Source organism: Plasmodium vivax, chromosome 13, assembly GCF_000002415.2.
Source record: "Plasmodium vivax chromosome 13, whole genome shotgun sequence".
Lineage (NCBI taxonomy): Eukaryota > Apicomplexa > Aconoidasida > Haemosporida > Plasmodiidae > Plasmodium > Plasmodium vivax.
In genome coordinates, this window is record NC_009918.1 from 974,034 (window position 1) to 999,627 (window position 25,594).

General features: G+C 45.7%; 5 protein-coding genes across 5 annotated transcripts; 1 reads left to right on the forward strand and 4 right to left on the reverse strand.

Moving 5' to 3' along the window:
* Positions 1–1,839: 1,839 nt before the first annotated feature.
* Positions 1,840–2,980, reverse strand: PVX_085175 (hypothetical protein, conserved). Its single transcript, XM_001616651.1, has one exon. The coding sequence runs from the start codon at positions 2,424–2,426 to the stop codon at positions 2,031–2,033; it is 396 nt and encodes a 131-aa protein (XP_001616701.1). The 5' UTR covers positions 2,427–2,980; the 3' UTR covers positions 1,840–2,030.
* A 1,298-nt stretch (positions 2,981–4,278) lies between these two features.
* PVX_085180 (hypothetical protein, conserved) lies at positions 4,279–10,161 on the reverse strand (the record flags this gene model as incomplete). The annotated part of the gene is made up of 1 exon (XM_001616652.1): positions 4,279–10,161. The coding sequence occupies one exon, from the start codon at positions 10,159–10,161 to the stop codon at positions 4,279–4,281; it is 5,883 nt and encodes a 1,960-aa protein (XP_001616702.1).
* Positions 10,162–12,419: 2,258 nt separating this feature from the next.
* On the reverse strand, positions 12,420–15,221 carry PVX_085185 (hypothetical protein, conserved; the record flags this gene model as incomplete). Its single annotated transcript, XM_001616653.1, has 1 exon — positions 12,420–15,221. One exon carries the CDS (start codon positions 15,219–15,221, stop codon positions 12,420–12,422), a length of 2,802 nt encoding a protein of 933 aa, XP_001616703.1.
* A 1,457-nt stretch (positions 15,222–16,678) lies between these two features.
* On the forward strand, positions 16,679–17,511 carry PVX_085190 (ubiquinol-cytochrome c reductase hinge protein, putative). The gene has a single exon (XM_001616654.1). The coding sequence runs from the start codon at positions 17,077–17,079 to the stop codon at positions 17,341–17,343; it is 267 nt and encodes an 88-aa protein (XP_001616704.1). The 5' UTR covers positions 16,679–17,076; the 3' UTR covers positions 17,344–17,511.
* A 231-nt stretch (positions 17,512–17,742) lies between these two features.
* On the reverse strand, positions 17,743–24,291 carry PVX_085195 (hypothetical protein, conserved; the record flags this gene model as incomplete). Its single annotated transcript, XM_001616655.1, has 3 exons — positions 17,743–23,218; positions 23,375–23,591; positions 23,823–24,291. 3 exons carry the CDS (start codon positions 24,289–24,291, stop codon positions 17,743–17,745), a joined length of 6,162 nt encoding a protein of 2,053 aa, XP_001616705.1.
* Positions 24,292–25,594: the final 1,303 nt, after the last annotated feature.

The window sequence follows — 25,594 nt, forward strand, 5'->3', positions numbered from 1 at the left end:
ACACTTATACATGCACACAATTTCGCTCACACATACGCATATGTACACTGGCACGTGCTTTTTTTTACAATAGGCGCGCCCCTTCTTTGTGTAAAGTAAGCACGCAGGATGAATGGGTATATTACATAACAAGATACATTTTCGTTTAACAAACATGGGCCCCCTTACGATGTGTCTAAGATTGAGATCGAAATGGAAAGTGAAAAGTTAAGTCGTAAAATTTGGTGCGAAGCTCATGTCGAATGCGCGCGTCGAAAATTTAACCGAAAAATTAACCGAAAAATAACCGAAAATTTAATCGAAAATTTAACCGAAAAAATAATCGAACATTTAACCGAAAGTTCGCGTCGAAAATTCACACCGAAAGTTCACATCGACCATTTAAATGGAACATAAAATGGAACATGAAATGGCCACTTTCGCTTTTCCTTTCCTTCACAGCCGAAGTGAACATACCATTTGCGCATATAATGGCATCAGTATCAGCATCAGCGAATGCTAAAAATTAAGGATAATTATGGAAAAGAAAAAAGCAGGGCATGCATGAAATGCGCAAAGCGCGTAAAGCGCGTAAAACACAAAGAGGGAAGAATAACTACAAAGTCAAAAAATAAAGCCTTTTTTCTTCCTTTTTTTACTTTCTCAAATGTATAATGAAGTTATACTCAAATTAAAATATATAATTTTTAAAAGGGAACTTGACAAATGGATATTTTCACAAAAAAAAAAAAAAAAAAATGTAAAAGAAAATGTAAGATCAAAAAATACGTGTAAAGTTTTTAGATGTAAGCTAATGCCATTAAACATTACGTGTATTTTTTCCCTTATGGAATTAAATTAAAAAAAAAAATTTTTTTTTTTTGTCCCTTTTGACTTTAGCGTGTTTATCATATGCTATGTTTTACATATGTATAATTTTTTTTTTTTTTTTTTTTTTTAAAGTGTGTGCAATGTTGTATTTCATTTTAAAGCGCCCGTTAAGTATATAACCCTTCATGATGCTGCAACATGGGCTGAATATATTTGTTTAACGAACGCTTTTTTAACCCAATTTTGATTCATCCTTTTTGGCATGACCTTCAAGCAGAAAGGTGGCGAACGGGAAATGTGGAAATAGTCGAAAAAGTGGAAAAAACGGAAATGAAATGGAATTAACCACTTTTATGCGAACACTTGCAACGTTCGCCAAGGCGATGTATTTTTTTTTTTTTATCCCGCACATTATCTTATGACCCTTTCCCACTTGACAATTATAACGCGACATGTTGTCAAAAAAAGGAAAAACAAAAGGAAGCATTTATCATACGATGATATGATTAACTTTTTTTTTTTTTTTTCTTATTTGTATGCAATTTTTAAGTCACTTTTCTGCTTCGTAAAAAGCTTTGCAGACAGAGTTGTTAAGCGTAACCACGCATGGGCAAGTATAAACGACACACTGCGTTTTAGCGCTTCTGTACGGCACATAAAAAATTAGCAAAATGGGGCCACTCTCGTAGGAAGTCCCCATTTTTACATGGTAGCTAAATAAAAACGTCTCATTATTCATGAATTCCGTATGGAATTTTATCAATGAACAAATCATTTGTTTTTATTATTCTACTAAATGGGGAAATGTGCGTGCCCGTATACGTCCCTAGGGTGACGCGCTCCCGCATATTTCCCCCTTTTCTGCATTATTCGACGCGAATACTACACAGGATGAATTATTGAGCATAAAAATGGGTAGTAGCAGGCGCACAGCACATGTTAGTGATACTTAGGGAAGAAATGCTGTTTTTAAGGAACGCCTGAACTGTTCCCTTCTCTCTCCTACTTTTTTTTTTTTTTTTTTTTTATGCTCTTTAATTCATCCAAGCTATCGTCAGGAGGATGAATTTTTGTACCTACGGAGGGGGGGCAATATAAATGGGCAAATATGTGTAAGTTCATATGCATATATATATGTGTGTATGTGTAGACTGTTGAGCATGCCTGCACCCATGCGTGTGCACATGTGCACCCCAGGAGGGAGAAACATCACATTCATGTCAAAGCTTTTCGCGTAACCTATTTCTTATGGACGGCCTGTAGTAGTTTGATAAATCCCTAAAATGGCTGAACGACGAATTGTTCTTGGAATCTGGTTTGGGTTTGTCCGAATCTAATGCTTTATCTTTTTTGTCATCTCCCTTGTTCACCTGTTCGCTCATCTTCTGTTTATTAGCCATCATTTCTTTTTCCAATTCTTGCAGCCTTTTCTCCCTTGACATTTTCATCTTTTTATCTATTTCGCTATTCCTCTTAAATTCCGAAACTCTCTTTCGATGTCTCATGAACTTATAAATAAGTATAAAAGCTGTAACGCCCAACACTAGCAGGATCACATTTTTGACTGTCAGTAAATCCACTCCCTTTGCGGGAGCCTTGTTCCCCACCCTGTCCATTTTTAGCACACGTCAGCAGCGGTAAAGAAAGGAGCAATAACCACACGTGCGTCGGCATAAACCAACATAATTAATTCACAACAAAGGATTCATTAACACCATTTGACATTTTTACTTCTAATGTTATTCTTATGCAACATAGAGGGTAGGTTTGCCCTTTTCATTGTTCGCGGCTGTTTTTTTCGGGGGGTTATAACTACCTTTAACCCTTTTCAGCTTTGCCATACCCATGCGTAGTTCCAAATTAGCAAATAAAGAAGGGAAAAGGAGGAAGTTCATTTAGCACACTCGAATTAGGTTTAAAAATGCAAAGAGGTAGGATGTTTTGCCTATGAAAAATGGCTTCAGTTCGCATAAAGTGCGCGAATGAAATGCGCGAATGAAATGAGCGAATGTTTTTTTTTGTTTTTTCTGTTCTTTTTGGGCGCTTGTTCCACATGTTCACTTCTCAAGCAGTTTACACAAGCGCGACCGTCACTATGGTATTACCATTTTAGCAATTTTTAATTTTTCGTTAACCTTCTGCGTGTATGTATGTGTGCCTCTTTTTCTTTATCGCTTTATATGTACATAGGGAAACATTTTATTGACCTCTCTGCGTATGCGCCCCTCCTTTAACCTGCACGGCATCCCCAGAAATATGGGGAAATGCTAACCCCCCCGATTTTATTCAAAAGGAGAGCCTTTTAGTTAACCCGTACGTGTGTTACCTCCCATTGCAGAAGCGCGATCTTAACACTTCAGCGTAGCTGAATGAGTGTGCCCATTTTATACACACATGAGGCAGAAGTATGTCACTTCTAACACCCCCTTTCCTTTCTCATGGGAACGGTGCAGTTAATCGATCTTTAACAAAACAGGAACAAGTCCCACGGAGGCATAAAACATACCTTTGTAGGTGCATTTTCCACTTGCGCGAAAAATAGGAAATTGTCCCATTAACAAAAAAGAAGAAGCATTATTTCTGTTCGCTCATTTTTTGTGCACCTTTTTGACTACGAGTGGGGGAAGACGCTCACCCCGTAGAGTTCCTATGGGGGAGTTTCAAAGCACGTTGGGCAGTTCTATTCGCCACTACCAGTGTGGTTGAGCTGGGGCTAACCAAAACGTACACCTACATGGTAGCATATATAGAATGACGCTCGTGTGTCTTTAACAGTGGCGCAATATGCACGCTTTATTTTTTCCCACCCAGTTGGGCAACAATTCTCGCTTCCTTCTCGCATGCGGTTGAAGGGCCTTCCTTTTAAAAATAAAAGCAAATTTTTTTTTAAAATTGTGTACTTGTTGCCAAGAAGTAATGGAAACAAATTGTTTGTTGAGAAAGGGGGTGGAGAGAGTGGTTACTGAAAAGGTGACTAAAAATCACAGTGTAGAACAGCGGGGGGGGAGTATTAAAAATTATACTAAAAATTATACAAATTATGCAAATTATGCAAACTGTGCAAATTATGCACACTGCGCGAATTATATACAAATAGGGCAAATTATAAAAACTACATAAACTATATTGCTAAATGAAATGTACAAATGGGACACGGGGGTGGGTTTAAAAAGAAAAATTAAATCCATAAAAAACGGATTTGTGTCCGTAAATCACAGACCCGTATCTGTGAAGCACGGATTTACACTTTAAAAAAAAAAAAAAAATTCATGTCATTAATCTATCACGCGGTAAATACGACACGTAAAATACAAACTGGGGGGTTGAGGGGGAGGGGGGCATCACGTAATCTTCTCCCCCTAGTGCCGCTCGTATATACGCATATACATATACGCATATATACCACACACCTATATACACCCGCATGAACGCGCGCGATGACGGGCCGCCTGCTCAGCGGCGCCTGGACTACTTCTTACCGCCGCCGCCTTTATTCTTCTGGCTGCTCTGCAATTTTTTCATTAAATCCTCTCTGTACTTTTTGTGCACCTCTTTCGACTTGGTCATAATTTCGCTGTGCGTGAAGTTGATAATGTCAAAGAGGAAAAATGGGATGAGGAAGAAAGTGCCCCATTCGGCCTCATTGGCCCATCCGGACAGCAGAGTTAAAAACACATAGTAAAAAAAGTAGTGCGTCTGCGAAATGTGTAGCTCTCCCAACTCGAGAAAGATATTATTGTTAAAGATATATTTTGTAAGCAGGTGTATCATGGAGCGCGGCTGATTCCTTTCGTGATGAAACAGTTCATTTCCGTTGAAAATATTTTCCCCAAAATCGTGATTTATGCTCTTCAAATCATTAACCTTCAAAATGATGGATAGTTTTTTTTCTTCATCTGGGTCCTTAAAATCGTTGAAACCAGGGATTGCCATCGTGCACGGTATGGGATCATAATCAATACTGATGTTGTTACTAATGACACCACTTTTTCGGAAGTCTTCCGAAAATTGTTCATCAAAAAACATGGGCATTCCAAAAGTCACGGAGAGTACCTTCACTTTGGGGTTATTTCTAGCCTTCAAAATTTTGGCCAAATAAAAGGAGCTCAAATGGGCAATAGCTGCACCAAAGGAGTGGCCAGTGAATATAATGACGTACGGATTCTCCTTCGTATATTTAGACTTCTCATCCTTTATTTCGTTTAAAATGTTTTTCTTTAAGACGTGCAGGTAGGGCTTCACTACCCGTTTGAAGATGAACAAATACGCCTTGTGCAGTTTTCCCTTTGTCAAAAAGGGGTACGAAGTTAGCTCGTATATCACATTTAGAATCCACATGAAGGGACTAGCCGTTCCTTGAAAAGCTACAATATTTTCTACCAAGTGGAAATTATTCTTGTCATAATTTGGTAAGGGGTATTTTTTGCTTCTCTTAAAGGATACAAAAATTTGAAGCGAATCAATGTACCTGAAAAAGACATACTTATCTTCCTCCAGGTGATGTAAATTCATTATCTGGGGAACGAGGGCACTTCCTATATGATCTATGTACCACGGGTTGGGGATAAATTTCGATGCCTCCCATTTCTTTATCACATTCCACATTTTGTTTACTAAATATACTTTATGCGTGAACAGATAGCAGACATACCACGTTTGGTACATTTTCTTCTTATCCTCTGGCGCATCCGTAATGTCCTTCAGCAGGTCTACGTCAATTTGCGTTTGCACATTGGCAGGGACAAAAATGTCAATGACGTTCGAGTTTAGATATTCAAAAATGGGCAAATCTACAACTTGGTCCGTGGTTATTAATGCGTTTCTTTCTTCCTCAGTTAAAAAGTAGTGCTCCTTCATGTAGGTTGTACAGCCAAACATGATCGTCACGATGAAGTTGATTAAATCGTACCAGTCCCTATTTCGAGCTATTACATTATTTAGGCATTTCCCTATGTTCAGGTCTTTTTTCGATTCCTTCACAATTTCTTCATTCAGCAGAAACAGAATATCCAGTAGGTTGGATTCTTCCACATTCTTAATGCACTGTTTTAGGGATAACTTTTTAAACGTTTTCACTATATTTAAAAAGAGGCGGTACAGAATCGATTTTTTGCTCTTAATTTTGATTCTGTTAATGTAGGGGTTTTTCTTCAAATGGTTTGATAGGAAGCATATCTTTTCCACCAGGGTACTTTTCAAAGGTAAGTATTCCCCATCACATACACTAGACCTTATGTAAAACTCTTTAAACATGACGGGATCTATATCTACTTTTGTCAAATCGGCAAAATAATTGACATCTTGAAATGTCGCATTGTCTTCCTCATCACAGGTCGCTACAAAATTGGAATAAAATTTTTCACTTGCTTTTTGTTCATTCACAATATGTAAATTGTGTAGCGAAAAATCATACCCTTTATGGTACTTCATTTTTAGCGCATATTCGTTTTTGTAATTTACATCTACTAATTCTCTATTTCTTATTATTTCCTTGTAGAACTCATTTAGCTCATTATCTTTCACCATTTCGCTGTACAGTTTGAGGTCCTTTTTGTACCTTTCGTATACATTTACATTCGTTGATTTGTATCTAAATCGGTCTTTCTTTCCAAATTCTTTTTCTTCCCCCCCCACATCGTCGTTACCTCCACTGGTGCTCGTGCTGGCACTCGCGACACTCTCCGTATCTGTGTTGTCAAACTTGGAGCCTTTCGAAGGAGTGGGCACTAGGACCATTTCGGAAGAACCCTCTTTTTTTGCAAGTCCTAGAGATTGTTCAATTTTCTCCACTTCTTCCAAGTGCCGATTTATTACCTCATCGATGTCGTCCGCTTCTTCTTCTTCTTCTTCTTCCTCCTCCTCCTCTTCTTCTTCCTCATCATCTTCCTCTTCTTCCTCCTCTTCTTCCTCGTCATAATCGTCTTCATCATCATCATAGTCATCTTCATCCTCATAGTCGTCGTACAGTTTATCTTCCAAATGTGCTCCCTCCGCGGGTTCCCCGGGCACCTCCTCCGCATGCTTCTTCTGCGCGTCGTCGCTGTCGATGCCGCTATCTTCCGTGTCGTCCTTCCTTTTCACGTTGCCGTCTTCGTCTTCTACTTTCGCTTCTTCCTCCTCCTTCTCCTCTTTCTCCTCTTTCTCCTCTTTGGTTTCTTCGTCTCCCATTTTCACCTCTTCTTCTTCCTCCTCCTCCTTTTTGGCTTCGTCATCCCCCACTTTAGCTTCTTCTTCTTCTTCTTCTTCCTCCTTCTCCTTTTTGGTATAGTCTTCCCCTGTTTTCACCTCTTCCTCCTCCTCCTCCTCCTCCTCCTTTTTGGCTTCGTCTTCCCCTACTTTCACCTCTTCCTCCTCCTCCTTTTTGGCTTCGTCTTCCCCTACTTTCACCTCTTCCTCCTCCTCCTCCTCCCTTTTCGCTTCTTCCTTTCTCGCGCCGCCTGCCTTCCTTTTCGCCTCTCCTCTCCTCCTCTTCCCCTCTCTCCTCCTCTTCGACTTCGCGCCTCTCCTTTTCACTTGATCCACCCCTCCGAATATCACATTATGCTCCCCTCTTGCTGACACTACGTCTCCATCACTCCTCTTTATCGCATTGCACGGATCCACTCCTTCCCCGTCTCGCACGACCTGCCCGCTCAAAATATCTAAATGTTTTCCTGCCTCTGCATCGCACACCCCCAGGGGTTCTTGTGTATTAATTATGCCTTCTCCTAAGTGGTAGGAACTGCTTGGGCTCGTAAGAAAACCGAAGCTTCCTCTGCGTGTAATTTTCTCTTCGTCTTTTATTCCCTTTTCCGCTCTGTTGTAATCAATTGGTTGGACCCTTAAGTAACTGCCGTCTACCTTTTGTATCATTCCCTCTTTGTCAAGTGGCGGCTCATTTTCTAAGTTTTTCTTTTCACTCGCATCTAAATCTTTTTTAGGCAATTCCGTCACCAAGCAATTCTCTTCCGTTAACTTAAACTCTTCATCTTTTCTCATATTAGCCCTTTTACAGATTAGGGGAATTAAATTGGATTTTTTGGCTCCTTTTTTCTCAGCATTTGCTGGTTTGCTTGGTTTACTTTTTTTTGTGCTTTGACTCCAGTAGGTGCCAAACCAGCCCTTTTTATTCCTTTCTTTTTTGTCGCTCCATTTTTGTTCCTTCAGGGCCCCTTGTGGTACGCCTTCGTAGCTATCGGTGTGCGCGTCCTCTGATGTGTCTCCTGATGTGTCGCCTGATGTGTCCTCCGTTGAGTCTCCTTTTGTCTCTTCGTTTGTTTCCACTTTTTTTTCTTCCTTTGCCACCTCTCTTTTTTCCTCCTTTGCCACCTCTCTTTTTTCCTCCTTTGCCACCTCTCTTTTTTCCCTCTTCGCAATTCGCTGCAACTTGTCTGCATATTTTTTTATGCCCCTTACCTCCGGCGGCGTGGCTATATCCTCTTTGGGTTTCTTTTGGCCCACCCGTTCGCTGGGTACACGCTTTCCAGGAGTCTTCTGATTAGCCATTTTGATTTTTCCCTGCGCGCATTCCGACTGCACTCTCGGGTTGTCTACTTGGGTAGGCAGGCGAGTTGATGGGATCCTCTGAGTTTCTACTTGGGAGAGTATGCGCTCTGAGAGCGTCGTTCGATTGGCTGCTTCATCGGATAGGAGGTCTGCTTGAACTCTGTGGTCCACTTTTTCATTGGACAGAGGCATTACCTTAATCCATTCATCCCTTTTTTTGGCTCTCCTTCGTTCTGACAGCGGCGTTCGAGTAGCCAATTTATCAGTTGGCCTTTCTGTTGGAGGCTTCTTATCAACTCTTTCGTTGGATAGGGGAAATGCCTGAATCCACTGGTTAACTTTTTCGTTGGGCAAGGAGGAGTTCGCCCCATCCTTTTGGTTCGGCAGGGGGATTGACTGGATCCATTGGTCAACTTTTTCGCTGGGCAGGAGGTTTTCTTTAACCACTTCGTCCACATTTTGGTTCGGCATGGGTACTGCCTCAACCGGGTCGCCAACTTTTTGGCTCTGCGCATGGTCTTCTTTGGTCTTTTGGTGAGTCCTGCTTTGGACTTTCTTCCCTACTTTGGGTCCCACTTTGGGTTGCAGTTTTGGTTCCATTGAGGATCCCAGTTTGGGTCCCACTTTGGGTTGCAGTTTTGGTTCCATTGAGGATCCCAGTTTGGGTACCACTTTGGGCTGCAGCTTCGGTTCCATTGAGGATCCCAGTTTGGGTACCACTTTGGGCTGCAGCTTCGGTTCCATTGAGGATCCCAGTTTGGATACAACCCTGGGTTGAAGCTTCGGTTCCACTGGGAATCCCAGTTTGGGTCCTATAGTGGCCTGCAATTTGGGTTCTATTTGGGATCCTAGTTTTGGTCCTACAGTGGGTTGCAGCTTCGGTTCCATTGAGGATCCCAGTTTGGATACAACCCTGGGTTGAAGCTTCGGTTCCACTGGGAATCCCAGTTTGGGTCCTACAGTGGGTTGCAGCTTCGGATCCACTGGGAATCCCAGTTTGGGTCCTATAGTGGCCTGCAATTTGGGTTCTATTTGGGATCCTAGTTTTGGTCCTACAGTGGGTTGCAGCTTCGGTTCCACTTGGGATCCCAACTTTGGTCCCAATTTCTGTCCCAATTTCTTCACAACTTTCTGCTCCTCCTTCTGGAGCCTCTTTTCTTCCTTCTTCTCAGGCTTCACCGCCTCCTTCTGCTCCGCTTTCTTCTCCTGCGGCTTCTTCTCCACCAGCTTTTTTTCCGCTGATTTCTTTTCCGCTGGTTTCTTTTCCTCTGGCTTCTTCTCCTGCGGCTTCCTTTCCGCTGGTTTCTTTTCCGCTGGTTTCTTTTCCTCCACCTTCTTCTCCTCCGGCTTCTTTCCCTCCACCTTCTTCTCCTCCGGCTTCGTCTCCACCAGCTTTTTTTCCGCTGATTTCTTTTCCGCTGGTTTCTTTTCCTCTGGCTTCTTCTCCTGCGGCTTCCTTTCCGCTGGTTTCTTTTCCGCTGGTTTCTTTTCCTCTGGCTTCTTCTCCTGCGGCTTCCTTTCCGCTGGTTTCTTTTCCTCCACCTTCTTCTCCTCCGGCTTCTTTCCCTCCGGCTTCTTCTCCTCCTGTTTCTTCTTCCCCCCCTTCCCTGCCTTTACGGCCCCCTCAGCACCAGCAGCCGCATGGCCTCCCGCCTTGGACAAATTCGCATTCCCCGTGGGAAAGACGTTTCCAGGATAATCAGGTTTGGACCTGTTCAAAGCATTAATGTATTCAGAGTGGCTATTGAACACAAAGGACTTAACATTTTTTCGGTTAATGGTCATGTCACACGAGGAACATGAGACCTTTAAGAAGTAGGCTAAGAACAGGAGGTTTAAACAGTACAACAATACGCATGGTATCATTTTTCTTTAGAAAAAGAAAAAAAAATATTAAATTCATGTTCTAATGGTGGCATTGTTTGGGGGAACAAAATGTGAAACTTTTTTATGATGGTCAAAATTCATCAAGGCTCAATTTTTTCTCTTCTTGCAAATTCCAGTGTCATCGAACTTTCTTGCATCCGTCATTCTATGGCGCCTTCGGTGGGGGAGCTTTAAGCAGCGTGGTTACAACGCGGTTACGGCGTGGTTGCGGCGTGGTTACAACGCGGTTACGGCGTGGTTGCGGCGTGGTTACAGCGTAGTTACAGGTGGTTACGGCGTAGTTACAGGTGATTACAGCGTGGTTGCAACGCGGTACACAGCCGGTGTGCCGCCTACAGCGCGATGGCGGAGCAGAGAAACCCGCGCGCTTAACTTAGAGGGTATACATTGCCTTCCCCCCTCTCTTCAAAAAGTACTTGTAATAGCAGAGGGGGAACGGCACAAGGCAACAACGGTCGCAAGGAGCGGCGGAAGAGAGAAACTACAGTTCGCGCTAAGCGGCGGAAGAGAGAAACTATAGTACGCGCTATGCGGCCGACGAAAGTAACTATAGCACGCGCTAAGCGGCGAACGAAAGAAACTATAGTTCGCGCTAAGCGGCGTGAAAAAGTCGCAACAGCAACACCACCCAACAGTCACAATAACTTTTTTTTCTCTAATTGGTGTTATGTTCGGAAGAAAAAATGCAGCCACATGGAAAGAAAAAAAAACAAAAAAAAAAAAAAAAGTAGAAAAGGTTAAGCTGCTCTGTTGGGATGACGTCGGGATGACGTCAGGATGAAGTTCAGATAAAGTTAGGATGACGTCGAAATGACGTTACAATAACGCTATCGCGAAGCTCAGATTAACGTCAAGGTGACGTTGTGGTGATGCTAAAATCGCGTTCAGATGAAGGAGGGAGGAACAAACAACGACTTAATATGTTTTACTACCTATCAAATGAAGTCACCACCATGCCACGAAGAATAAAAAAAAAAAAAAAGGCGCGAAGAAAAAATAATAAAAAAGAACGGAAAGGCAACTTTAAAAAAATTAGGCAGGCTGAAGAGGGTCGATCACTGCTTTTGAATACGGTTGGGTGAAAAAAGGTTACAAAAAAAAAAAAAAAAAAAAAAATGAAGTGAACCGAGTACATAAAAGTATAAAAAAAATATATATTTAAATGTAGTTGCTATATTTGTGCCTATTTGTTCGCGCATAGTACATACGTATAGTAAATATATATATGTACATATTATTTATACATATTAAATGCGCATATATATTACATACGTACGTGTTGCATGTGTATACATAAATACCGGCAGTTAACAAAACGGTTAAACGCGAAATGACCAACTGGCAGTTTTTTCAACCTTTCAACGATTAAGCCAGCCTATATGTTCAAAAAAAAAAAAAATCGAAAAAATCTGATCTGTACATATGCAAAATGATTTCAAAAGGGAAGATATTCTTCCATTTAATTTAACGAAATAAAATTTGCTCGTAAAACGGTTTAAAAATCGACAGCAAATAGCAACTGTGGAGGTTTGCGTCCCCGTTAGGTCGCCGTAATTTTGCGCCTGCAGGTAAAAAGGGCCAAAATGTTCTTCTACTAATCTGTTCACCCGCCGTTTATCTGTTCACCCGCCGTTTATCTGTTCACCCGCCGCTTATCTGCTCACCCGCCGCCTATCTGCTCTTACCAACCTGCTGACCCTTCCGCGATACGCACAAACGAATGCCAACGAATCTACCCCCTCGATTTCGCTTCCTTTTGGTTCCTCCACTGAGGCGAATAGGGTGAGGGACCGCGCCAAGATGCAACGGTTACTTTGCTGTGTACACAAATGGGCGCATATGCATCTGCGCAAGCCGAGCGGGGTGCGCACATGCCGCGCAGGGGCCTACGAGAACATGTGCACATAAATATGTGTCAAATGTATGTGCATGTAGGAATAATATTTACATGTATAAGCGTTGTGCATATGCGTTATGTGTACATGCGCTATATGTATATGGTCATATGTATATAGTCATATGTGTTTAGTCATATGCACACGCGTTATGTGCGCCCCCTGCCTCGCGCTGCGGAGCTTCACGAGCGGGGCACAAATTAACCCTCCAAACGGTGAGTCGATGGGGCGATCGCAAATGGTGTGACTTTCACGCAAATCCATGGAGGTTAAGGTGCGCCAAATGGGGGGAAGGCCCCCCCTCCCCCTGAAGCATCTTTCTTTGCTTATTCCTCACGTGCGTCATTTTTTTTTATATTTTTCTTCAAAATATTTGGTATAATTCGCGCCCTTTTTAAAGGTAAAATATTCCAGCTCCACTTGCTCATTATCCTCCTTCTTGTTTTCCACCACAAAATTGGATTCATCCGTAAAGTTAAAAATTTTCTGTTTCCCCTTTTGGTCCCCATCATTTGGTGTGTTTCCACATTTGTCATTTTTTCCGTTCCTTTCTTCACCACAAAGGGGGGACGATTTCCGCGATGGTGATGCCTCCTCCCCTGTGCGCGGACCTGCCTGGGGATCCTCCAACGCCTCGTCCGCGTTAAGGAATTCCTCCTTTGTGTAGTGCGACCCCTTTTTCATGGTGACTGAAAAATTAACAGACGAGTTATTATTCGTCACGAAGGAAATATCACCATTTAGGGATACAAAATCGAGTACGCACTGCGCCTGGTGAATGGTATGGATTTTTTTTATTAACGATTTTACATTATTGGTTGGAGTTTTGAGTAGCGTTTTTAATACGTCCTTTATTACGTCGTCGTAATTTACCTTTAACTTTGCATTTTGGAAAATCGTCTTAACGATAAATGAAAATTTCACTTGGTCATAAATTTCTTTCTGTGATTTGTTGATGAACTCTTCAAAGCTTAACACTTTTTCGTTTTTATCATTTTCGCTGTTTTGCATTTTTTTTTTCTTCAAATAGCTGCTGTATAGCATTTTCCCTTGCGCGTGAAACAACGTTGTGGGTACATTTAGCGACGAAATTTCCATTAATTTTTTATAAGCTTCCATTCTCCTCTGGTCTACACATTTGTTTTGTATGTCCTTCATGGCTCTCTCTTCCACTTCGTCATGAAGCTCATCCATCGTTTTGTTGTATTTTTTTTTCACATAATCTTTTATATCTTCTTCACTCCTTTTTCGCGACTTTACGTCCAACACGTGTACCTCCAATACGCACTTGACCAAGTCGCATTTTCCAAGCATATAATCATTTAGCATTTCTTCCTCATCCGTTTTTTTACCTATTCCTCCTTTTTTTGCATTTCCCTCTTCACATTTCTCGTACTCATTAGGGTCACACACATTGCGCAGAATGTCCTCCGTCTTTGGAGCTGCTCCCCTCCCGTGTAGTTTCTCATCCAGGGAGTTTATATCATCTTTGAGCAGCTCCTCCAGGTACTTGTCGAAGTTTTTGTTGAACTGGGTCTCTTCCTCGGGGTGGTCCTGCTCACCGGGCGGTGCCCGTAGTGATTGAGACTGCGGCTGCGATTGCGGCTGCGGGTGCGCTTCTTCATCGTCCTCACCCTCCGCCTCTTCCCCATCATACAGCGGGCTGTTATCGTTTAGGATAAATTCGATGTCCCCCTCACGGGTAGGCTCCCCACCGGTGGACTCTTCACCGGTAGGTTCTTCACCGCTAATCGCCCCACCGGTGGACTTCTCACCGGTAATCGCCCCGTCCCGGTCGAAGAACCTGCCCTGGTTGCTCCTCAGAATGTCCTCCAGCCTGCGAAAGAAGCTGCGGCTCTTGAGCTTCTTAATTTCGCTGTAAATGACTTCCCTAAATTTGTTTATGCTCTCCCTGCTTATGCCATCTGTGCTTGTGCCATCCCTGCTTGTGCCATCCCTGCTTGTACCATCCTTGTCGATGCCCGTAACCTGGGCAGCCCCTTCGCAGCTCCTTCGGTCCCCCGCATCGGCAGAGGAGTCAAAGTGCGCCTTGAACAGATCCACAGGGAGGTAGGCGGTTATGTTCTTTTTCTCATTTATGGACAGCCCTATAAGAGACTCGTTAATCCCCAAGGGGTTGCAATTCTCCTTCACCGTGATGACCTCGCCCTTCATGGAAATGACGTCCGCGGGCAGTTGGTACCCCTCTTTAAAGTACTTACTAAATTTAGAGCTTTGCAAAAACTCATCATAGTACTTACACTCCTCCATATCTCCCACGTTTGTATCATTAAATAAATTTTCATCATTTTTGGGGGCACCTTTTTCTTCCTTCTCCTCATCAAATATTTCTGAACTGTTAATAAATTCTTCTTCAGTTTTGTCAATATCGATTAGGTCTTTAATTTTCTCTCGACTCTTCAAAGCTTCACTCATTGTTGCATCATCGGGGGTTTCTTCTTGGCTCCTCCCCCCTCCATGTGATACCCATTTGTTTGTAACTTCCCCCTCAACGTGGCACACATCACTGTGGTACTCGTTGCTCGAACTGTAGACCCACCCCCTGCACACATTAACATACACATCATCATTCCAATCTACTTTATGATTTTCATCTACACTTACGGTCACTTCATTTTCTTTTTCCTTTTCATTTTGTATCACCTTTAGGAATTCCCTAAAAGTGCTGCCCCTTTCGTACGGAGGTATTTCCACCTTCATGGGTAAGCGGACATACGATTTGTTAAATTTTATTTTTGGGAACTTATCAATTGAGAAGGTCAGATGCACATCGCTAAACTTGCTGATGGTTATGTGGCTACTATTGTTCGTAAGTCTTGGGGACCCGATCAAGTGGAGGTTATTCATTTTTTGATACACCCGAATGATGTCCTCATTTACATGTTTAAGGAAGATGCCTAGGTAGTCCTCTTTCTTAATATAATTAATCAAATTGTTAATGGGGACGTCCTTCAAATAGGCGTATTCGTATTTATTTTCCTTCAGTTTGTTTTCCCTATATTGTTTTACGCATGTGTCATAGTAGTGCTCCCTCAGACTCCCCTTGATGTGCACCTTCAGCTGGATTTCGCTTCGTTCGTTTTCTTCGTCGATGTACTCGATGGTTAGAAGTTCTTTTCGCATGAGTTCTTTCAGCCTTTGTCTTTTTTCACTTTCTGCTGTAATCCCTTGGTTTGTCTCGGAGCCGACCCGTTTGTCATCACTTCCATTTGGATGAACCTCCCTCTGCGCACTGTTCTCAGCGGGGGTATCTCCCTTTCCCTCCTCCTTCATCGCGAGCCTCGATCTGAACTTGCGCTTCTTCCCCCGTGCCTCCCCTACGCAGAAACGCCACTTTGTTCCCTGCCCATGTTGCTTCCCCAATTGGGGAGTTAAAAAAAATAAATCCCTTGTCAACACGGTACTGCCTACGTAGCGCAGGAAATATTCCCCCAGCTCATTTAAGCAGCCCCCACTATGGTAACTGCCTTTTCGGCCTTTTTTTCTTCTTTCTTGGGGGGAGAGGAGACCCATCGATGGGGTGCCGACCTTTGCGTATTTGTACCCCCTCCCACTGATCCGGTTGCTTTTTTTCCCCCTAATGATCTCGTTCCTCCCTTTAAAACCCATGCTGAGTTTACTTCTCCCCTTTTCGTAACTCGCGCGGCGGTTACTCATACGAAGAACTGCGTCAATGTGTTGGAGGATGAGGCATACCAGGAGGAGCACTTTGGGGGGTCCTCCAAATCTCGCAACCATATTGCGGGTAGGCTGGGCCAAATTTTGCACAACTTAGCGTAGGGTGCGCGTGGTTATGTGCCGCCCCCCCTGTGCATTCACGTGGGTATCTTCCCCTCCGATGCTGCGCTCATTAACATGTTCGCCCGTACGTCTATGTACTTGCACACCCTGCTGATATAATGCGTTGGTCCTTTGGGCTACACCTCACTTGACCGCAAACCGCTGCAGTTGCGCCCCTCCCTTTAAACAAACACACAGGAAACGTTCAGGGCGCCACGCACATACGCATATATGGAGCATACCGTTGAGCATGTTCATTTGGCCCCCATTCGTTACTTCGTAGCGCCTATACAGCACTGGCCCTTCACTTATGGGAGCAACGTTTCGGTCAACTGCTATGCCAACGAACCTGTTCCACTAGGGCAACTTCGCGCGCAAGTAGCTATCCGCCCAGTTTCCGCGGCGGTGTTCAGGTGTTATGCTCCACTGGAGTTTCCTGTGGCTTCCTCTTCCCAGCGCGGTAGGCTACGGCACTGATTCGCCTCATTGTAGTTCGACGCGATGGACTTGGGTTTACTTCGCACAAGAGGATCTTTTTTTAAAACAAATTTCCATTCGGAATTTCTTCCCACAAAATGCTCCTAGTGCGCCAAGTGCGCCAAGTGTGCCGAGTACGCCAAGTGCACCTCGCGAAGGAAGGGACACGCGGTGTACCACTTGGGGGCTGAGCAACCCACGCAGCTTCGGCGCGCCCGTCAGGCGGCTCACCCTTTTTGCTTCCCCCGCTTCTCCACATTTCGCCACGTTTTTCTGTGCTCACTGCGGTTTTTTATTTTATTTTGTTTTTTATTTTGTCATTCGCCTTTTCGTTTACCTTTTCGTTTGCCTCATCTGTTTGCCGCTCAATTTTCCTGCCTCACCGTGCCCCCGCGAAAGCCCCCACACATCCACCGCCTTCCCGAAGTGACCCAAATTGCGCATCCCCCATTTGCCAGCGAAATCGCGCAAAACAGGGACCACCTTTTACGCCGCACGAGGAGAAGTTGTAGTCGAGTTGGCCCCGCGGGAGTTGTACACACGGGCAACTGAGGAAAGTCGAGAAGGGCGCCTCCCTTTCAGTTAAGTGGAGTCCTCATCACGAAAGCGCATACACGCAAGCGCATTCACACAGACCGTCGCAGCCGAGGAAATAGCGCAGCTGCAGGCACACACGAACCGACGACCGTTGGAAGGCATATCCCCACACACCGCGTATACCATGTCGTACCCGTACTACACCGAGTTTTTTGTGCGCTTCCCCAAGTTCAAGGAGAGGGAGGAAAGCGAAAGGACCGTGGACCCCAGGATCGAGTTGGAAAAAAAGTGCCAGGCAAAATGCGTGCGACCCGTCAACGAGTATCAGAGCTGCGTGAGCAGAGTACAGGCCAAGCCAGAAATGAAGGGAAATTGTCTTGGGCAGCACGAAGAAATGTATATGTGCATCGACCACTGTGTGGCGAAGGATCTGTTTAACTACCTCGTATAGCGTGTTCCCTCCCTGTGGAGGGTACACTCTGCGTTTTTTCCAAAGCGGATATTTCCCCGCCCTTTCGCTGCGCCGGCTGCGCGTTTTGATTTTTTTTTTTTCACTCGTCCATTTTGCTACACTTTGCTACACTGTGCTACGTTTTAATTTCCCTTTGCCGGCCCCCCACGCGCAAATCCTTTTTTAAAAATGTAATTTATAAGACCTCACGAGCGCGCGCGTACGGAGCAGCCGCGGATAAAAGTGTACCAGAAAAAAAAAAAAAAAAAAAAAGTTACGTAAACAAATGGGTGGGCTGCTAAAACGTAAGGGGATTCAAAAATGGGTTAACACGAAGCGGACGTGGTGCCCAATCGGTCTAACTGCCACACGGGGGAAATGCCCCTCCAATAGGCGGAATCACAAAATGGGAGTTGTCTTAACAAACGAAACGGTCGTGTCGACTGGGTTCACGCTGCAGTACATGCGTGCAGGGGGGTTGTACAGTGGATCCCCAAAGCTATGGTCAACGTAATCGATAATGCATTCCTGAATGTTCTGTTCTTTATTGTGCGAATGCAGGAGGAGAGACAGCTTATCTTTGTTGAGCATATTTTTTTCGTCGCTCGCCGATGGGCACGGCTGTGAGTCATTCTTTTTGACCTTCACAGAGACGCCCAAATTTTGATACGGGTTATTAATCACGGGGTTCTTTGCGCTGCCGGCGCTGTTGTCATTCTTTTCGCTCCGTTCGCCTTTTTCGCCGATTTCGCTTCGTTCACCCCTTTCGCCTATTTCGCTTCTTTCACTTCTCTCCCTTTTCGACTTGAAGGTCCGATTCAAATGCCTGGACGAAATGGACTTGTTTATTCTGTGGAACTTGGAGCCGCTGGCGCCGCTCCACTTCTTGTCCAGCGCGCCACTCTTGCCAAAGGGGCCACTCTTGCCAAACGCGCCATTCTTGCTGTTCTCACTCAGGCAAATATTTTTAATAAAGTCATAAAAATATTTCTGGTCCTTTGGGTTGATAACAATTTCTTTTTCTTCCGATTCCAGGATGGTATTTATCAAATTGAAGATCCTTTTTTCGTTCAAGCTGTTGTTAAAAATTCGATACAGCCATGCAGCTTTGTTAAACATTTGCTCACACGTTTCGAATAGGAGAAATAATTTCTGGTTAAAAATAATTTGGTACCTTTTTTTATATGTCCTTTTAATTTCCCTGGAAAAATTCGCATCATTGTATGTATTTTTTTTTTTTTTTTTTTCCGAGTCGACCGAGAAATTTTTAAAATAATTTTCCTCCTTGTTAATGTTGAAGCTGTTTTTATACCCCGTCTTTTGCTCACCACCGTAGCAGAAGTCCACATTATCGCTGCTGTTTCTTTCAGAGTCGTTCACATTTTCTTGGGACTTCACATGGGGTGGATTGCCACTTGATGGGATAGCCGCTGCGTGGTTTGTACTGTCCCTATTAGGAGCTCCAACACGGTAGTAGCGTCGTCCTTCACTGCTTCGGTTTGTGTCACCCTGGGGGGTGATGCTTCCCCCATGGGTTTCCCTCCTTAGAACAGACGAGGACTTTTCAGCGGTACTCTTCCGCTCTTGCGCTAGGTGATCCCCCTTCACGTTGGGATGGCTGTCATCCCCAGCAGCATCCTGCAAATTGACAGTGGAGTTGGGGTCCCTCCTCCCTGCGTCATCACCAGGGGGGTCCTTTCCCCGTGCACCCTTGGCCAAGGCAGGCGAGGGGTTTGGACACCCCGGGGGGGTCGCCTCACCGAGGTTGCCATCTCCACCGCGGCTGTTTTTCTTTCCACTTTGACCGCTTTCCTCACCACCGCGGCTGTTTTTCTCACCATTTTGACCGCTTCTCTCACCGCCGGGGCCGCTTCTCTCCCCCTTCCTGCTGCTCCTGCTCCTGCTGCTCCTCCGCCGCCCCCTCCCCCTCCTGTGAATGCCCTTTATGATGGCGAACATGCTCGCCAGGACCTCCTGAATCTTGCGGATGTAAATCAGCTTGGAGTTCATCACAGAATTTAAATAAGAAATAAAAAAAACCTTAAAGGCACAGTCGAGCAAATCTAGGATGTTTAAATTTAGGAGGTTATCCAGATTTAGCTCCCCCACGAAGAAGGTGTTGAATGGGCACTTAATTTTTTTTATATAATCATAGTTGCTCTTCACGTAGTGGAACATCTTCTTTAGGTAGTCCTCCTTTCCCTTTTTTCCACACGAGTCATTCGTACCCCCCCTCCTATAGTATTTCTCATCAATTTCTTTGCACTTCTCTTTTATGTAGCCCACGTCTACGTTAACAAAGTAGCTGTCCTTGATGCTTTTGTAGCAATATTTTAATACATTCTGAGAGGTGTAGCTAAATTTGCCCACATTATTCCTATACCACCTTGTAAAATCTGCGTATGTGTAGCTATCCTTGTTGCTGCTTCTTAAAATTTCGTGTATGAGGGTGATCATGTCGTCTTGGTCGTTCACCTCCTTTGCCCCTGCGTTGTTCTTCGTTATGAAGAGCTCCATGTTGTTTAATGGGTAGGGGAAGAAGTTCGAAATCACGGGGCTGCTTTTTTTGCTCGCCTTGCCTCTCTCCGTGCCCGGGAGGGCGCTGCCGCTGCGTTTGGGCGGCTTGCCGGGCTCGTTGCTCGGGCTCTCAGGGCGCGCGTCCCCGGGGGGGTTACCCACGTTGTTGCTGGGGTTGTTACTGGGGGTGTTACGCAAATCGTTACTGACGCCGTTACTCAAATCGTTGCTGACGTCGTTGCTGACGCCGCCACTCACGCCGCTTAGCGGATGCGCCTCGGGGGCAAGGCGCGCAATCGAGTCCGCGCTCCCACTGATGTGCTCCAGCTCCATGTTGGGCGAGCCGCCTTCGTGAGGAGGCACCCCGGAGGACTTCCGATTGTACACACTGCTGCTGTCATTCATTTCGCAGGAGTAAAAAACAGTCTCCTCAAATGTGCTCTTCTTAAAAAACGTAGTCAAGCTATTGCTGCTCTTACTGTGAGAGATACTTACAAACGGTTCCTTTTCATTTACATTGGAGAGGCTCCCACAGTTGGAGGAGCTGTCCTTCCCCAAAGGGTTATCGCTATCGTTGCAGAAGATACTCAACGTCTTCTTCAGTTTCATATGGTTCTTCATTTCGTTGATTTTAAACTGCTGCGTAGAAATGTTGAGCGCCTTTATATACTGCGAAAGGATGGAGCACCTGTAGGAATACACGTTCAACGGACCGTAAGACAGGAACATGCAGTCGTTAAAAATGTACTCATTATTTTCGTATTTATTTCTTATGTTGTCGAAGAATTGATTCCATATGTAGTAGAACGTTTTTATGTTGCTGGAGTGGCTGATGAGGTAGAAGAACAGCACGGTTATCCTTTCTTCGCGGTGGCACAGGAAGTACCTTTCCTTGATTTTTAGGAAGTCCCTCACCAGTTGCTCCAGCTTGTTTTCGCCGCTTCGCTTACTTCGCTTACTGCCGTTGCTGCGGTTGCTTCGGTTGCTGCGGTCACTCTCACCATTGTGACCACTATTGCCGCTACTAACGCTCTCCCCACTCTCGCTCTCCCCCCGCGCTTGCCCCCTCCTTTGCGCCCCCTTCCCCCTTGCCCCCGCGGCCGCGTGCGGGTCCCTCCCGCGCCTGCCCTTCCTCGCATGCACGGGGTTGGCCCTCCTCTTGGGGAAGTTGTCCCCCTTCTTTAGAACGAAGTGCACCTCCTTGGCGTCGTTCTGGTACAGGCTGAGATACCCTCGATTGCCCTTCTGCGGGAATAGCTCTCCGTCAACCTTACTTACGAAGAGGTTCCCCCCGACAACCCTGTGGTTTGCGCCCCCGACGGGGCTCTGACTTCCTCCACTGTTGGGATTCCCCCCCGCGCCATCATTCGCGTAGCCCCCGCTGCCAACATTCGCGTAGCCCCCGCTGCCAACATTCGCGTAGCCCCCGCCGCCAACATTCGAGTAGCCCCCGCCGCTGCTCTGCGCCTCCTCCGTGCCGAAGCACTCATTGTGGGCGCTCCTCCTTGGCCGCAGTTTCCCTCTAGCCCCCCGCCCCCGAGGCCACTCGTACACCTTTCGCTTGTTACTGCTAAACATGTTGTTCAGAATTTTGTCCACGTAGTACCTCGTCGAGTCCTCCTCTACGTTAAAGCAGCTGTAGGCGGACGTTTCCCTGTCCCTCACCCAGTCTTTGTTTTTCAGCGGCATGAACTCCATCAGGTAGTGCTGCACCGACGTCATCATATCGTTGGCGCCTTCGTGCCTGCACTCCTGTTTGCAATCGTGCCTGCACTCCTGTTTGCAATCGTGCCTGCACTCATTTTTGCACTCCTGTTTGCACTCGTTTCTGCACTCGTTTTTGCACTCGTTTTTGCACTCGTTTTTGCACTCGTTTCTGCTGTCAGTCTTCTTTTTCTTTAGCTCCAACAACTCGTTGTAGTACAGCCTCAGTATGTTCTTCAAGAGGAAGCTGTTTTTCCCCTTGTACTTATCATTGTTAATGAATCTGATTTTCCACACGTTAACGACTCGTTTTTTTCTTTTCCGCCTATCCTGCTCGTTACTTCGTGCATTTCCGTGGGGACTCACATGAACTGGGCTGCCGCTCAGATTAGAGGATCCACCAATGAGGGTAGCCATCCCACTGCTCAGATGGGAAACTCCCTCATTTTGAGGAAAAACCATCCCTCCACTCACATTGGTCACCCCACTTAATATATTAGACTCCATGTTGCTTATGAAATTCAAAACATAAATGGAGACAAAGGGGTTACTTTCACTTTTGGGTAAATTTTTGTGGCTCCTCAAATTTTGGTACAACCGATTGATTTCCTCGAAGGTAGATTTCTTCCTACACTTCACATTTTCGCTGTTTTGCTCGTAACTGCTATTTTGGGTAACCAATGGGCAGGGGTAAAATAGCAGAGATGAGTCGGAGTAATCCGGAAGGCTCTTCTCATTTGTGTCCCCTTCTTCATCATTTTCTTCCTCCTCCTTCTCCTCATCTTCCACCCCCCCATCGTCTGACAGGACATCCGTTAATTTTACTTTTTTAAAATCGCTCCCTTGGTAGTAACTCGGTTTTCCAAAAAGGTCGCTTTTCATGCTGAACAGGTAGTTTCGCAGGGCAACGCTTCGTTCTTCCGCAGTGCGCCTAACAACCCACCACCCCAGGGGGTTGGCCTCACTATTATGAACTCTGCTATCGAGGGGGGTGGCGGCCTCGCTTCTATCGCTTCTGCCGCCGAGGGGGGTTGTCTCGCTTCTATCACCTCTATCGCTTCTGCCACCGAGGAAGCCACTCCTCTCCTTCACAAAGCAACAGAGAAATATCCTCCGCCCATAAAATTTCTTTTTCTTTATATAATTATAAATATGGTTCATGTACATGTGCGGGACAACCTCCCTATCGTAGGCGTTCCTTTTGTGCGCGTTTTTGAAGATGTAGATTTGCTTGCTCTTCCTGTGCGTTTGCTTCTCCCTCTTCCGCTCGCCGCCCGGTTTGGCCGCTCTTCCGGATGAGACTACTCTGCCCGCTTTTCCCTCTCTGACTGCCTTCTCCACTCTTCCCCGCTTCCCCCTGACGAGCAGCTTCAAACCGCTGAACCGCCGGTTCCTCAGGTCGGTGGCGCCGAGCACATGGCTGCACTGCGGCTTGTCAATCAAATAAATATTTTTTATATACACGCTGATTTTGAAAATGTTTTTTCCCCTCACGTTGGAGAGGTAGATGAAAAGCGAGAAGAGGGCCACCAGCTGGTCGTAGGAGAAGCACTTGAAGTAGTTGAAGAACTTGAAGGAGTTGTAATTCACCTCGAACCCGGTGCCCTTGTACAGGGAGACGTAGTTCGCCTTCTCGGGCCCACCGGCAGTTGCGCTAGCGGGGGAAGATGCGGGGGTAGATGCGGGGGTAGATGCGGGGGTAGATGCGGGGGTAGATGCGGTGGAAAGTGCGGTGGCAGGTGTGGTGGCCGTACCGCTGACCGCCGCGCCGCTACCCCTCCGGTGCACCGTCACGTAGGGGTGCACGCACTTAAAGTAGGTGTAGTCGCTCGTGTAGAAATGGCCGTGGTATATGTAGTAGTTCTTGTCCACCGCGACGAAGGTGGGCAGGCAAATCTCCAACTCGCTCAGCGCTTGCTTCAACGCGTTCAGCATCAGGTTGCTCACGGACAGGCTCTCCACGACGATGTACTGCTCTTCCTCCGGGACGCTCCTGTCTATCACTTCGAGCTCCACGTATTCGTTCACTGCGGGGGGGAGGAGAAGCATCAGTGTGAGGGAAGAAGCATCAGTGAGGAAAGACGCATCAGTGAGGAAAGACGCATCTGTGGAGGGGACGACGCATCTGTGGAGGGGAAGACGCATATGTGGAGGGGAAGACGCATCTGTGGGGGGGAAGACGCATCACTGCGGGGAAATGCCCCCCACTTGCCCCCCAATCTGCCAAATACCCCCCCGGAGAGCGGGAAAAAAATTACCGAAAAAAAACCGCTGTATAGGAAAGGTCCTCGCGGGGAAAAGCACAATCTCGGAGCAATTCAAATTCCCATGCAAACAATAAAACGAGTTAACCGCGTTCACATTCTTCCTATAAGAGTCCGAGCTCTCCTCCGCATTAAAGGGGATCACATTTTGGCATTTATTATGAGGGTAATAAATATAATTTAATTTTATGCAATAGTCCTTTTTTATTACCAATTTTTTTAAAAAGTTACACGTGTCGTCCACCGTGATGAAGAGAGAAAGAGGGGCCAGAGGTTTGTCCCTCTGCTCAGCATTTGCAAAGGCATACTTCCTTTCATATTTCCTCTTGGTCTCTAGGATGTTCAATTTTTTTAAGCTCACTAGGATATCCTTGGTGAACACCTCAAAGTCGCTGAGCCTCGTGAAGTCTGTGTAGTCGTCCTTGTAAATCGTTTCGATTTTGTTCCTCTCTAGGTAATTCATTTTTGCGCGTTCTGCTCGGCGGGGGTGCGCGACGGTACGATCGTGCGGTCCTGTAGCCGTATGGCTGTGCGGTCCTGTAGCCGTATGGTTGTGCGGTCCTGTAGCCGTATGGTTGTGCGGTCCTGTAGCCGTATGGTTGTGCGGTCCTGTAGCCGTATGGTTGTGCGGTCCTACAATCGTACGGCTGTGCAACCCTCTAACCGCACGATCGTGTGGGGCGTGCCAGCTGGTGACCGGCGTTCCTCTTCGGGGATGCGCTTCCTGCGTCTGCCTCCTCAGAGCGCGCTGTGGTCGGCAGAGGGGCCAACTCGTAGCTGCTCGGGTTGGGCACGCAGGTTGGGCAGGCGATGTGTCGGCTCACAGCATTTTCTCTTCATGTTTTGGGCCAAGCGGGAGAAGCATCACGGGGGGGAAGCATCACGGGGGGGAAGAATCACGGGGGGGAAGAATCAACGGGGAAGAAAAAAAACAAAGGAGCAAACTAAAGGGGCAAAACGAAGGAGCAAAACGAAGGAGCAAAACGAAGGAGCAAAACGAAGGAGCAAAACGAAGGAGCAAAACGAAGGAGCAAAACGAAGGAGCAAAACGAAGGAGCAAAACGAAGGAGCAAAACGAAGGAGCAAAACGAAGGAGCAAAACGAAGGAGCAAAACGAAGGAGCAAAACAAAGGAGCCAAACGAATGAGCCAAACAAAGCTGCCAAAGAGGCAAAACAAAAATAAGTCCAAATGCGAAAGGCATACGAAACAAATGCGGCAAAAGTAGCCACGCGATTAAAGCAAAAAGTAAAAATAAATTTCAAAAGAGTAAGTTTCAAAAAAAGGAATGAATTTCCAAACCTCTGCCCAAATCAACGCCCAAGGGAAAAAAGGCATGGCGTGCCATCCAAATATTTGTGTATGTATCTACTGGGGTGGGACGAAGAGCCAATGAGCTGAGAAACGAAGGGCACTCACGCGAACAGGAGGCATGTATATGCACAATGCCCCATGCCATTCAGTTCTTCACCAAGGGTTAAGCCAATTACGCACAGTTTGGGGAAAGCCCTTGGGGAGGATATAAAAAAAAAAAAAAAAAAAATCGACCAGAAATTTCGAAACGTTTCACGCAAATGGGGTGGGTGACCGAGTTATTCATTTCTGTGTCGTCTCACGCCATTTTTTATTCTCACCTTGGGGGGTATTTATTTGTTTTTTATTTTGTTTTTTTTTTTACCTGTAGTGGCCCCACGCGGGATGAAACGAGCAAAGCAGGGATTCTCTCCTCCACGCGCAGTGCAATGAACGGACGGGCGAATGCGAAAA

What these genes read in the sequence shown, in the direction of transcription:
- PVX_085175 (XM_001616651.1), bottom strand. Translation starts at nt 2,426, where the DNA reads ATGGACAGGGTGGGGAACAAGGCTCCCGCAAAGGGAGTGGATTTACTG.
- PVX_085190 (XM_001616654.1), top strand. Translation starts at nt 17,077, where the DNA reads ATGTCGTACCCGTACTACACCGAGTTTTTTGTGCGCTTCCCCAAGTTC.